Source organism: Neltuma alba, unplaced genomic scaffold (assembly GCF_004799145.2).
Source record: "Neltuma alba isolate B1F8T4 unplaced genomic scaffold, ASM479914v2 tig00012377_pilon, whole genome shotgun sequence".
NCBI lineage: Eukaryota > Viridiplantae > Streptophyta > Magnoliopsida > Fabales > Fabaceae > Neltuma > Neltuma alba.
In genome coordinates, this window is record NW_021636875.1 from 67,063 (window position 1) to 81,445 (window position 14,383).

Consider the following 14,383-nt stretch of genomic DNA (forward strand, 5'->3'; position numbering starts at 1 on the left):
ACCTTTGCGCTACGGTAAAGATTAGCAGGACTGGGACTACTACACACACGCGCTACTTTCAGTTATTAATATAAGAATTTGTTTGATTTTTATTTTGATCTTAAATATAAGATTTCAATTCACTTTGTTTATTCATTTATTGTTTTTTAATTATCAAATTTATTATTATTGTTATTCTATAAGTTAAAAAAGCATTTTTGTTAGTTAATAATATTATGTTCTCTTATTAAGTGTAATATGGTAAATTGCAGAATTTTCTAACTCATTTTTATCCAACCAAACATAAAATTTTTCATCAAACTATTTTATATTCTTGTGCTTACCCGACATGCCATCATTTATAAATTTTTCATTCCATTCTATTTCATTCCTTTCCATTCTAACCAATTTTTCCTATCAAATGAGTCCTGAGTCCCCTCCCATTATATAGCCTAGCTGTTATGAAATTAAGATTACAAAGAGTGACTCGAGAAATATTTTTTTAGAAGTACTTTCATTTTGAGAGAAAACTTTTTTCATATTATTATAAGATTATTTTTAAAATATGATTTTGTTCTCACATAAACACTCTTTAAATGTTCATAAACATGTAAGTTAAGAAAAAAAATTTTCATATACACTCATATTTTATAAATGATGATTGAAATTACAATTTCAAAGGGATCCTAAACTAAAAGGTCTAACTAATATACTTTTCTATATTAGAAATATAGCCTTTGAACTCATCTTCTTAACCAAAAATAAATAAATAAATAAATAAATAACTGCAAACTAAACTAAATACGTTTTCTAATACATTATTTGAAGGTCCGGAAACAAGTCACTCCATTAACTTGATAGAAAACATAATATGTACAAATTTATGGCTTATAAAACATTAAATTAAGATTCTTCATATAAAGATAATATAAGTCTATTATTATTGATGTTAAAAATTATCTGTTCGTCACTTATGTTTAACTGCTCAAATATTGAAGTTGTCAAACTATAAATTTATATAAAGTCATATTATTCATAAGTTATAAATAGTAAAATTCAGGCAAAAAAAAAGGGTAAATTTATCTTGAGTTATCTCATATGCATGGCAAATGAAAAAGACAAACCGTGAGTAACAATTTAAAATCCAGATACAATAATGTTTTTATAATTTTAAAATATTTTATATGCATAATTTTAAAATATTTAATTTAATAGCAATATTACAAATTATTAATAATTGATTTTTTTTCCTTTCATAATTTTATTTTACCAGGAAATATACTAGAAGACCCGTTAACCAAATTACGAAACCATGATAGATAATCGCAGACTTCTAGCAATTCTCAAATCTGCCCCGAACCAAGTCGCATTTACAGGTTGCCGGCGGGGACAACTTCAGAGTTCTGTCTCTCCTTCCTCGAACGCCTATTGAATAGAATCAAACTAGTAAATCCCTTCATCGCTTCAGAACTATACTTTTCTTGGCATCAAAATTGTGAAAACCTCAGTTTTTTGAAACGCATGTCTGATCTCTCTTGGAATATTTCTGGTTTTGAAATCAGATGTACCAGTGGAGGAAGTTCGAGTTTTTTGAGGAAAAACACGCAGGAAAATGTGCGATTCCTGAGGAGGTGACAGGGAAGATCGAATGCTGCTCAAGCGGGAGAGGGAAGGTGGTGATTGGATGTGATGACGGCGTCGTCTGCTTGCTTGATCGCGGCCTTAAGTTCAATTATGGGTTTTCTGCTCATTCCTCCTCCGTTCTCTTTCTTCAGCAGCTCAAGGTTCAATCTCTAATTTTCTCTATTTCTCATAATGCAAGTGAAATGCTTTTAGTTCGGGTTTATGGAGAAGTGATGAATAGCTACTTGGTTTTATGCGGTTTTTATTTTGATTGCTGCTGGTACGTAAACATATTCAGTAAAGGAAGAAAGAATTGTGTTTGAAAAATCTGAAAAGCCCGTAAATTTGTTGAAGCTCTACGTCCTCTTTTGTAATCGTTAGCTTTTGCTTCATTAGTTGAATTACCAAAATCCCTTTTAGCCTTTCAATTAGTGTGAATGTTGGGGAAAGAATTATTCAGGTATTTATTGCTAGTTGTTATAACCAATTCTTTTCGTTTACCTGTGGATTTTGACTTCCAAATATTTGCACGACTTTCGAACATTACCAATTACTTCATTCGTTGATGAACCAGCAACGGAACTTCTTGGTCACTATTGGAGAAGATGATCAATTAGCCCCCCAACCGTCAACTTTGTGCTTGAAGGTTTTTGACCTTGATAAGATGCAACCTGAGGGTTCAAGCACGATGAATCCCGAATGTGTTGGGATATTGCGAATATTCACTAATCAGTTTCCCGGAGCGAAGGTAAATGAAACTGTTGTGCATGCTTGTTACGCTTACATTTTATCTGGATATGTTTATGCTAAAACTCTGTTTGTAACTTGATTTCATTCTTCCAAGCTCTCATTTTGATATTGTGGGGATTTTGATATACCGCAGATCACATCTTTCATAGTCTTTGAAGAAGTACCACCTATACTGCTCATAGCTATTGGCTTAGACAATGGTTTTATTTACTGCATCAAAGGAGACATTGCAAGGGAACGTATTACCCGGTTCAAGCTTCAGGTGGAATACCATTCAGAGAAAACCCTTTCGTCTGTAACTGGCCTTGGGTTTAGGGTGGATGGTGATTCCCTTCAATTGTTTGCTGTAACTCCAAGTTCAGTGAGTTTGTTTACTTTGCATGATCAACCACCGAGAAGGCAAACCCTAGATCAGATTGGATGCAATGTCAACAGTGTGGCAATGAGTGATCGCTCTGTATGCATTCTCATTGCTCATTGATTATTAATGAAATTTATTGCTAGCTATATACATTTTCTGTAAAAGCTAAATGTTTTTAATATGGTAACACAAACAGGAATTAATAATTGGTCGACCTGAGGCTGTATATTTTTATGAAGTTGATGGGCGTGGTCCTTGTTGGGCTTTTGAGGGGGAGAAGAAATTTCTGGGATGGTTTCGTGGATACCTTTTATGTGTTATTGAAGATCAAAGAAACGGAAGGCATACTTTCAACATCTATGACTTAAAAAATCGCTTGATAGCTCACAGTGTATTGGTTAAAGAAGTTTCTCATTTGCTCTATGAATGGGGTAACATAATACTCATAATGACTGACAAATCAGCTTTGTGTATTGGGGAGAAGGATATGGAAAGCAAATTGGACATGCTTTTTAAGAAAAATTTATATACTGTAGCAATTAATCTTGTTCAGACTCAACAAGCTGATGCTGCAGCCACTGCTGAAGTACTAAGAAAGTATGGGGATCATCTATACAGCAAGCAAGACTACGATGAGGCAATGGCCCAGTACATACATACCATTGGTCATCTTGAGCCTTCGTATGTGATACAGAAGTTTTTGGATGCTCAAAGAATATATAACCTTACAAATTACTTGGAAAAGTTACATGAGAAGGGTCTTGCTTCTAAAGACCATACCACTCTGCTATTGAATTGCTATACCAAATTGAAAGATGTTGAAAAGCTTAATTTATTTATTAAAAGTGATGACAGCGTCGGAGAACACAAGTTTGATGTGGAAACTGCAATCAGGGTTTGTCGTGCTGCTAATTACCATGAACATGCAATGTATGTTGCAAAGAAGGCAGGGAGACATGAGTGGTACTTGAAGATCTTGCTTGAAGACCTTGGTCGGTATGATGAGGCCTTGAGATATATTTCAAGTCTTGAACCAAGTCAAGCAGGAGTCACGATTAAGGAGTATGGTAAGATTTTAACAGAGCACAGGCCAGCAGAGACAATCGAGATCCTCATAAGGCTTTGCACAGAGGATGGAGACAAAAAAGGAGCTTCAAGTAGTGCATATGTATCTATGTTGCCATCTCCTGTTGACTTTCTTAGCATCTTCATTCATCATCCCCAATCCCTGATGGATTTTCTTGAAAAGTATACCAACAAAGTAAAGGACTCACCCGCTCAATTGGAAATCCACAACACACTATTGGAATTGTATATATCCAAGGAATTGAACTTTCCTTCAATATCTCAAGTTACTGATGATGGAGATCTTAACCTCAAGGTAGCGTCAGTGAAATCTTCAATGTTAAAAGCTCAGTCAAATGGAACAAGTGCTGATCACAAAAGTTCAGAAGAGAAAACAGATCTGTTAAAAAGGCGTGAGAAAGGTCTAAACTTGCTTAAGAGTGCATGGTCACCAGAGATGGAACATCCACTTTATGATGTTGATTTAGCAATTATCTTGTGTGAAATGAATGCTTTCAAAGAAGGACTGTTATATTTATATGAAAAGATGAAACTTTATAAAGAAGTGATTGCTTGCTACATGCAGACACATGATCACGAGGGGCTAATTGCTTGCTGCAAACGGCTTGGGGATTTAGATAAAGGAGGGGATCCTTCCCTTTGGGCAGATTTACTTAAATATTTTGGTGAGCTTGGAGAAGATTGCTCCAAAGAAGTGAAAGAAGTTTTGGCTTATATAGAGAGGGATGATATTTTGCCCCCCATAGTTGTCCTTCAAACTCTTTCGACAAATCCATGCCTTACACTTTCTGTAATCAAGGATTACATTGCTCGAAAGCTTGAACAGGAATCTAAGATGATTGAGGAGGACAGACAAGCCATTGAAAATTATCAGGTTGGTCCTCCCTTATCTCATAATTTTTTGTTGTAAACCCTATCACGTCAACATTACCATTAACAATAATTTGGAAAGTTAAGTGCAAATGCAGTCTGAAAACAAGAAATATGAACTCTTGAAATCCTGAATGCTTAACATATTGTATAGAGGTGATTTAGGCTCTTCGTTACTAAGCAAACAACTGCCCTCAGTTATGTTCAGTTGACTTGAATGTACCAATAATTTTATGAGTTCTCAGTCCACTATATGAAGCTCACTGAATTGAGTAGCATGGTAATTCATTCAGTGGAAGAAATTATTTTCCTAGGACTCTCTTACGTCTTGCTGAAGATGCAAGGACTAGTGTTTCTCATGTTGATGACAAAGTTGATTAGATTAAATGACAGTCTGTACATGTGGTGATATTGTTTCCTTTGATCTAATTTGTTAAGAAATATGTTCTAGATGATTATGTGAAGTTTGAATTTCTTTCTCAAATTCCTAAATAATTTGATGGCATATACATTTACTCTCTAATGCTGTGGGGTAGGTGTAATTTAGTCTCTTACTTCCTTTATTTTTTTCCTTGTTCTAACTAAATCCTTTGATTTATCAAAATATTCCAGTTAAATTATCTGAAAGATTCATCTCACATTGCTTTAAGCACCGCACTTCATATATGAAGTGTCTAGGGAGGAGTTGGTCCAAAAAAAAAATCTAGGCAGGAAATTTCTCATGCTTCTTTTCTTCACTCTATTTCTCTTGTATTACCTGTTTTATTCTGCATAGCAAAGCTCATAATAAAAGTAATCAAATCCTTTTGCTGTTGGTGAAACAACCTTTTTGGAGAATCATTACAAATGCAAAACACTTAATGATGAAAGTGGAGAAGATGCACAATGAGGTTGCGGTTATGAGCAAGTGATGAACCATTAATGGACTGCAACATTAGAGACATAAAAAGGCAAAATCTACAAGAATGCTTATAATTCTGAAATCATGCTACTCACCTGAAAACTAAAACTTAAACTTCTCCTAATTCGTTCAGATTACTACCACCAACAATGAACAGCTTAAGCCACATTTTCTTCTCCTTCTTCCTTTTCCCCCCATCTGTCTTGATTTCTTTATTCCCTCTCTCGCCCAATGCTTGTACAACCCTGAAGCACTGCCACTTGCCAGGGGAAAAAATCTTGCTCCTCTCAATTAGGTAAACATTGTAATATTTTAATAAATTATTGCATTCAATCGAAAAAGAAAGACTTCTGACTAAATGACTAAAAGTGTATTTTTGTCTAATTATATTTAATTATTATTTTTATTTCAGGAGGGAAAGAACTTTGATGATTTTTTTTTTTTTTCTGGTGCAGGAAGATACACTCGCAATGAGAAAAGAGATTCAGGATCTTAGGACAAATGCCAGAATATTTCAATTAAGCAAGTGCACTGCATGCACTTTCACTCTAGACCTCCCAGCCGTTCATTTCATGTGCATGCATTCATTCCATCTGCGCTGCCTTGGCGATAATGAAAAGGAATGTCCTGAGTGTGCTCCTGAATACAGGTCTGTCTTGGAAATGAAAAAGAATTTGGAGCAAAATTCTAAGGATCAAGATAGATTCTTCCAGCAAGTGAGGAACTCTAAAGATGGGTTCTCTGTAATTGCTGAATATTTTGGGAAGGGGATTATTAGCAAAACAAGTAATGGAACAACCTCTGGTGTCAGAACTGGAAGCACATCTTCCAGCAGTGGTTTCTGAGGTGCAGTTTTTTGCCGCTTACTTTAAGGGTTATTCATGAAGGGCAAGCCTGGATTCTTGATGCTTGATGAAATTTATCACGTGGAGATGTACTTTTCCATCAGCGCTTCTTCACCGACCTTTATTTCTGCTGGAACAGCGTTTGTGTATTTACCCAGATGTGCTGGCTTTTAAGATGATGTGTAGCGCATTTACCAGGGAACATTCCTGAATGGTCCGGCTGTTGTGCTGAAGAGTTTTATTGCACGGATCTTTTAACAGAATAATTCTCTCGATCACCGCTCGGCAAAATATTTGAGAATACTCTTGAGGGAAAATGTCTAGAGTTTTGGTGTGAATTCAAGGTAGAATTTTCCTGTTATCATGGGAGTTTAATTTTTTCTGGGATATTGCTGATGAGATGTTTTAGTGCTTTTAACTATGCCAGAGCCATGTAAAAGTGATAAAAATCCAAAAATTTTATTTGCTTGTTATATGTGGTTCATTAGCTCTTTGTTTTATTTAGTTTGATATCTCATCTCGCGTGCAGTATTATTTCTATGTTAAACTATTGCCATGATGTTTAAATTTAATTTAAACAGTTGAAATTAAGGAGGTAGAAGAAAATATATTTGAACATAATTCAAAATGAAAAGAGAAAGTGCGGCGAGCAAGGATCGAACTGTGCCATCCCAATTGAGGTATACCCACATATGTATTTTTTATGTTAATGTTTATTATATACTACTTTTTGTTCTTAATATAAAATCTAATTAAATAATTTGATAGATTAAAAAATGTGTATTAATTAAAATTATCATTTGATAAAATATTTAACCTGTACAGTTATTATAAAGATTACTTTGGAAAAAAATAGATAAATATGAATGACAAAGTAAATTAATATTTCATACTTAAAATCAAATTAAATGTCAAACTAATTTTATATTAAATATATTATTAAGTACTCATCCGGTCCTTAATATAAGACTCATTTAACTAATAAAGAAGTTAGATAAGTTAGTTAATTATAAGAAAAGTGACATTTTTCTTAAAACACCATAATCATCTTTCTTAAATACCTCATCTCCCTCTTCTACTTGATTATGGTTGAAAGAGTATTCATAGGGATAATTTAGAGAAAATTGATAAATATAAGAAATGGGTTTTATATTTATGACTAAAACTAACTCAAAAATTAAATCCTATATTAAGAATCAGAGGAGTATGTAGGTAATATCTAGCAATAAACCTGTTCCGCTTTCCCATAAGAGCCCATTTTTGGCTTCCCTGAACAATGGTCTCTTCCTGTTAATGCCCCACCCACCCCCAACACAACACAACACAGCACAACAACAACAACAACAAATCTCAAGGAGACGTTATTCACTATTAAGTGTCCTCGCAAGCCCAGAGAGTATAAATGCATAACACCAAAATGCAATAGAAAAACAAACTCGAGGAATACAGATAGAAATGAGGAACAAGATGTTTATCTATAACTCTTCAATAATGCAAGCAATCCCAGGCTATAAAAATAGGGGCAATTCGAAACTCGAGTCCTCTTGAGCTTGAGAGTAACCGTTAATTATGAAATGATCCTAGAGGACTTGAAGTCGCTAAGTTTTAATGAGGATCCAGTGCAGCTTCCAAAGCGACGAGTCGAGTTCTTCAGTGGCTACAATGTGAAATTGTCCAAATATGACGTAACTATCACAAGAAAAGTTTTCTGTATTCATCTGCCTCTCGAGCCATCTCTTCGACGCTTCTATCTTTCCTCTCCTTATCCAAGTCAAGCTTTTGCTTCAACTCCCTCTCCTTCTGATCCATCTGCGCCGGTGACAAACAGCCGACAAACAGTGAATATTAAATCAATCACAGCGTCGATATCAACAGCATTAACTTCACCGAAATGAAAATCACTATCCTACCGCATCATAGATCTCATCATTCTTCTCGAAATCACCACTTATTCTCGGGACAACATGAATATGAACATGAGGAACAGTCTGCCCAGCTTGAGGGCCATCCTAACCACAGAAAGACAATTTCATAAGTTTCGTGGCATTCAGTAAGCAAAACACGCAGCCAGGCAAGCAACACAGTAATCTGCAAATAGGGAAACTTTGAATATTGCATACAAGCCAAAAGCTACAAAGCTGAACTCCCCTCTTGTACATAATGGAGTCAGTGTGTTTGTCCAAGTCTTAGTTCACAGGTCAACCAAAAATATGCATAACATCAAAATGGTACAGACAGCAGCTACTTTCAAATTTCAGCCAAGAAGTTTAGTGACAAAATAATAGACAAGCTGCACTGCAAACAAACATAAGAATCTTAATTATAGCTTCTTTAAGAACCAAACAAGAACTGAAAAAGGAAAATGTTTGTTCAAGCACTTGTACCTATCATCAAGATATTTGTAGAAAATGAAATTAACTGAAAAGATAATTAAATCAGTCAAAAATATAGTGCAATTAATTGTGAATTATAGGCTTACAGGAAACGCTTAGTGGCAACAAAGACTGTACAGCCAAGAACCAGACGACAACTAATATTTCAAAGAACAAAGCAGACTCAAACTATAAGCACCCTCCAACTATCTTACTTGGATTGCGAATGTAAGTGATGATGCCTTGTGGTAATTCTCAAGCTGCCCACCAACTTTCTGTGCCGTAAGCCACAAATCAGAAGTCTCATCAGCAGTGAGATCGACAAATCGCTTCGCTTCCCGCTTTGGACAGATGAGCACATGTGAACACTGTTAAGTCAATCAAGTTCACTAAATGCAATTGATTTTTACAAATTTTACTCTTAATGCTTGAGATTTTTAAAATATGCCAAAAATAGCCATTTCACCAGCATCTTCAAACAGATGCTGGCAGGCGTATGGATAAATGTTAAATTATCTAGATATTCCCAAATAAAACAAGCCAATTGTCCAACCAAACATGCTTTCGCCAAATGGAATGTCTACTCAGCTAACTGCATGGCTCATCTACGAACTATCAACGTTATCGTAAGGTGGATGAATACTCAAGGGTTGACCCTAGCAGCCAATGACTAATAGCCATGAACTCACTGTGTTCCGTACCAGCGAGTCTTTATTTGCAAGTGTGTGCATTAACGAGTCTTTATATAATTGTTTATGCGTTGCAAAAAGCAAAACAGACAAGTTTGGGCTTCTTTTACTTTTCGAATGAACAGTGGCACGTTATGCGACTACAATAATGCAATAATCATCCCAAACCAGCACAGTATTGTTGATACTCAAAAAGGATATGACCTGAAAAATGACGAGCAGAATTAATCAACAAAGAGTCTCTTTCCAGTTATGAAAACGCAAAAATTTCGTAAACAATTTTGCAAAGAAGACAACTTATGAGCCCCCTTTTGCTGGTTTCACCGCACTTCGAAACGAAAGAAGAGAAACAGATAGAAAGGACTGCGAACATACCAGGGAGAAGAGGACGCAGGTTGACCATAGCATAAGAAAGATGGGTGGAATAGAACACTTCACTCTGGTGTATCTTGTAAGGCCCAAAAGTGTAGTATTCCGCAGCCATCTGCGAAATGCGTGAAGAATTAACCGAAATTCTACATGAAACCACTGGAGAGAGCAATTTTACAGTTGAAATAATGAATCGACTTGTGTATTTACCTTGACGGTGGACGAGGAGATCGGTCGCGCTTTTACCGATATTGAAGAATGTCGAAGAAGCGAGCGAGGACTGGGAGCAAGAGAGGGCACCAGGCGCAGCAACAGCTGCTTTACCATTTCCCACTTTCCCACTTTCCCACTTTCCCCCTTCCCCCCTTCCTTTATTTTAGAGCCTCGGCAGCTTAACGTAGAACGAGATGCTTAATATAAAACTCATTTAACTAATTTGATTAGATTAAAGAGTTAAGTAAGTTAATTAATTATAAAAAATATGATACGTTTTTTCTAAAACACTATAATCATCTTTGTTAATATCTATTTTTCTTTTTTACTTAATTATGGTCGAGGAAATATTCACAGAGATAATTTAAAGAAAATTAATAAATATGAGAAATGGGTCTTATATTTAAAACCAAAATCAAATTAACGATTGGTTCATATATTAAGGACCGGAGGAGTATTATATTTAACATTTAATTTACATATTTATTAACTTTTTAAAATTAACTTTATTAATATTTTTTCAATAAAAATAATGCTTTTAAAGGAAGGGAGGGAATTAAGAAAAATGTTTAGAGTGTTTTTTAAAAAATATATCATATCAACTAATGTAACTAATATTTTTAATCTACTCAAATTAGTTAATTAGGTCTCACATTAAAGACCGAAAGAATAACACATTTTATTTATTTTAATTTGGATTAAGGAGAATAATGCACCACACTTTTTTCTTGAAAAATAGACTAGCAATTATTGCCATCATTGTGGATATTATTTACTGACAAAAGAGATAAATAAAAAAAAATAGTGATATTAATTAACTCTTATCTTAAGGATGGAAGGTACTACAATATACAAATATAGTTCAGCATTTGTATTTGTCATTGAATTTTTGAGGCTTTATGCAGCCCAATTTATTTGCACATATATTTATCAAGATGATATTCTGATGTATCAATGGAATTGAGTTGGCAAAATAAGTTAATTTTCACGTGACAGATTAAAATTTAAATTTGACTATAAGAGTAGAGAGATACTTATATTTAATACTTTGATCGATTGTGCTTAAAATAAGTGTTTTCAATAGAAATATAACTACATGATTTACTTCTTTCCCGCACTCCCAAAAAAAAAAATTTACCTGGGAGGACTGAAGTTCTAAATAAAACTTGAGTCAAACTCTCAGGATTTTTTTTTTCACACAAACTGTAAGACTATTCAACATTAGGCCCAGCCCAACATCGTAAGCCCAAATTGCTTCAAAGTACGGGGATCAAGAAACGAGCCTGACTCTGCTTTAGAAACAAAGTCCAACTGCGGAGTACCTAGAGGGCCAAAAAATAAAAATCCGGGAGCGGAGAGTCGATCTCCAGTCTCCCTCGGTCTACTTTATCCAGTCGGATAATATACAGGCCCTTCACGGTCGAGCTGCTCTGCTCTTCAACAATGGCGTCCTTCTGCAACGCCGTTATGGCTACCAGTAGCGACAACAGATGGAGTATGGCCTCTCTCCGATCGACTTTACCGTCCGTTGCTGCTTCTTCTTCCTCCGCCTCGCGGTGCTTCCCTCCCGCTGTAACGTTTCCCTCATCGTCTTCTGGCTCACAGAAGCTGCGAATTTCTCCGGCCAAATCCACGCTGTCCCTCAGATCTTTCAATGGTCTTTCTCCTAAAAACCCTTTGTTTTTTTCCGGTGCGTCCTCAGGTAAGAGAATTCAATTTATCTTAGCTTTGTTTGCTATTTATTGCCAGTTTCAAGTGCATCGCTATGATTCTGGTCCATTCCTCTTGGTTTGTTCCTGATTTTCTTCTATTTTTTTCTAGTTTTATACAAATAACGATAATATAATTGTACTGACTTGTCTAATGGATGCCTACTAGTAGTTTTTATGTCCTGTGCTTTTGTTGCGGAAGTTTGCTGTAATTCGAGGACATCTTTTCTTTTCTTAAACTAAAATGTGTGAAGTTGTTGCTCACCCCCTTGGCTTGACTTGTATGCTTTTGTGGCAAATATCGTCCCTTTCTTATCTCCTAAAAGAATGGTGGTGTGTGCATACATTGGTCTTCTTCTTAGGATTTCAGTTTATTGTGCCATATTAGTTAAGCCTGCAGATAGAAGTTCCAACTTGAATGTTATAATTTGGAGTTTAGTTGGCAGTTTGCTTTCCATTGATGTGGTTTTTCATTGGAAGGGTTTATGGTTGATGCTTTCTGATTTATATCTGCTATTTGATTACTCCATTCCTTGAGCTCTTGTTATTGTTGAACCAACATGTGAAGGGGCTGAAAATTTTTGGCTCTATACTTACTCATTTGGTAATGGAAGAGAATGGTGGAGGCCAGTGCTTTTATTGATAGTCTATGGTATCACTCTTGTATTTAGACAAGTTGTCTTACTTTGCTCGATTGTTTAAGTGTTCAAGAAGGTCTCATTGCAGAGGTTCTATAGCTGTTATGTGTGTATGTGAGTTGAATATCAGAGTTTCAGGTGGAGAAATCTATCACATGGACTTCTAGCTTGAAGCTTCAATCAGAAGCTTTGTTGGTTGGTTGCCTTGTGGTTGATGTGGTAGACAATTGGATGCGTAGAATCCATGATATGGGTGCTTTAAATTGTAGCGGTTTGGATCTAATGCATGACAATTGAAGGCTTTCATGCAACCACGTTACTTTGTTAGTTGACCCGGAGTCCAAAGTCGAGACTTGAACTTAATAATCGAAATGTTAGTGTTAGCATGGAGATTGAAGCCTTAATTGCACTCACTGCGTGTAGATTAGCAATCAACTGTTCAAAGCAGAAATGCAAGTTGACTACTCTATGTTTTCAACTTTTTTCCTGATTTCCTGCGTCCGCTGAAATTTATGATAGCACTTCTGTAGTTAGACTAATACTATCAGCAGTAAGATTGCAGTGCAACATCTTTCTCATATTAGATGATGTTTAGGTCTTTATACCGTCCGGGTGCCAATGTGAGTTAGACGCATATACTAGAGTAATGGGAATACGATTAGGAACTGCTGGCCAAAATAATTGTAATTCAAGAACGCCAACCAATAGAAGTTGCTTGTCTAGTCGGTAGGAAGTTTATATGTTTGAAAATGGTTTGCCATTCTTTTGGCTGATTTCCTTTGGAATTTTTCGCTTGAAGATTTTCCACAAAAAACAAAAAAAATTTATGGATTATATGTATAAACTGCTTTGATTATATGAATGTACAGAACCATGAGTAATGAATTAGAAATTAAAGATCTTTACTGTCAGTATTGCTAGGTAAGATAATCTGATTGATGAATCACTTCGTCAATCTCCCCCCCCCCCCCCAAAAAAAAAAAATTGATATCTTACATTGAAGAGTTGTTGTAGAAATTCTAGTGAACGTGGTATATTTTCAAGGTTTCACATCGGCTTCCATGATTTTGTGCAGAATTTACCAGCTTTAGTGATTGCTTTACAATCATTGACAATGGTGGTCGAGTTTATGCTATGAGACATGGAAGACGAGTGCCAAAGCTCAACCGACCTCCTGATCAGCGCCGGGCACTAATTCGGGGTCTCACAACTCAGCTGCTTAAATATGGCCGCATCAAGACCACCAGAGCAAGAGCCAGCGCAATTAGGAAGTATGTTGATAAGATGATCACATTAGCAAAGGACGGTTCTCTTCATAAGAGGAGACAAGCCCTTGGCTTTATCTATGAGAAACAGATTGTTCATGCTCTGTTTGCAGAGGTTCAGGACCGATATGGCGAAAGAAATGGAGGCTACACAAGAATCATCAGAACCCTACCAAGGCGAGGTGATAATGCGCCTATGGCTTACATTGAACTTGTGTAGCCTCTGCTTTGACAATGGATTCTTCAGAAAATTTTTGTAATGTTTAAATATTTTGTATCTTGCTGCCTAAGTTTGTATTTTTCTTGTATCTGTGCCAGAACAATCGATCTGTCTTACTACTGATTCTTTGCATATTGAAATCTTCATTCAAAGGAGTGGACAGAAGATTATTTTTTGGTTGGGGAAATAAAGGCTAATGTAACACAAAATACGCTCTATATATCTAACTCAATTTCTCACACTTTGGGGGAGGATGCATCAAAATACTACATTGACAATCAATAACATGAGCAGCTGCGATTTAGTTGGCGCATTCTTAAGCAAAGCAAATAAACATCTAATATGAAATGACGGGCCATGGCATTCAGCTAATCAGCTTATAGGTGAAGTTTCAGGCAAGACCAAGGGATGGTGACTTAAAAATGCCCCATAAAGTTCAAAAGGTTTAAACTGTTTAACCTTCACTAATAGATAATCTGTAAGTCAATTAAGA

At 35.7% G+C, this 14,383-nt stretch overlaps 3 protein-coding genes across 3 annotated transcripts; 2 read left to right on the plus strand and 1 right to left on the minus strand.

Moving 5' to 3' along the window:
• The first annotated feature begins 1,331 nt into the window (after positions 1-1,331).
• LOC114726400 (vacuolar protein-sorting-associated protein 11 homolog) lies at positions 1,332-6,919 on the plus strand. The gene is made up of 6 exons (XM_028912990.1): positions 1,332-1,425; positions 1,542-1,763; positions 2,177-2,350; positions 2,486-2,809; positions 2,910-4,673; positions 6,026-6,919. Exons 2-6 carry the CDS (start codon positions 1,542-1,544, stop codon positions 6,413-6,415), a joined length of 2,874 nt encoding a protein of 957 aa, XP_028768823.1. The 5' UTR covers positions 1,332-1,425; the 3' UTR covers positions 6,416-6,919.
• Positions 6,920-7,754: 835 nt separating this feature from the next.
• On the minus strand, positions 7,755-10,174 carry LOC114726417 (bifunctional bis(5'-adenosyl)-triphosphatase/adenylylsulfatase FHIT). The gene is made up of 5 exons (XM_028913004.1): positions 10,056-10,174; positions 9,850-9,960; positions 9,003-9,149; positions 8,326-8,424; positions 7,755-8,224 (listed from the first exon to the last, which is right to left on the minus strand). Exons 1-5 carry the CDS (start codon positions 10,170-10,172, stop codon positions 8,108-8,110), a joined length of 591 nt encoding a protein of 196 aa, XP_028768837.1. The 5' UTR covers positions 10,173-10,174; the 3' UTR covers positions 7,755-8,107.
• Positions 10,175-11,396: 1,222 nt separating this feature from the next.
• LOC114726416 (50S ribosomal protein L17, chloroplastic-like) lies at positions 11,397-14,092 on the plus strand. Its single transcript, XM_028913003.1, has 2 exons — positions 11,397-11,760; positions 13,481-14,092. Exons 1-2 carry the CDS (start codon positions 11,502-11,504, stop codon positions 13,888-13,890), a joined length of 669 nt encoding a protein of 222 aa, XP_028768836.1. The 5' UTR covers positions 11,397-11,501; the 3' UTR covers positions 13,891-14,092.
• Positions 14,093-14,383: the final 291 nt, after the last annotated feature.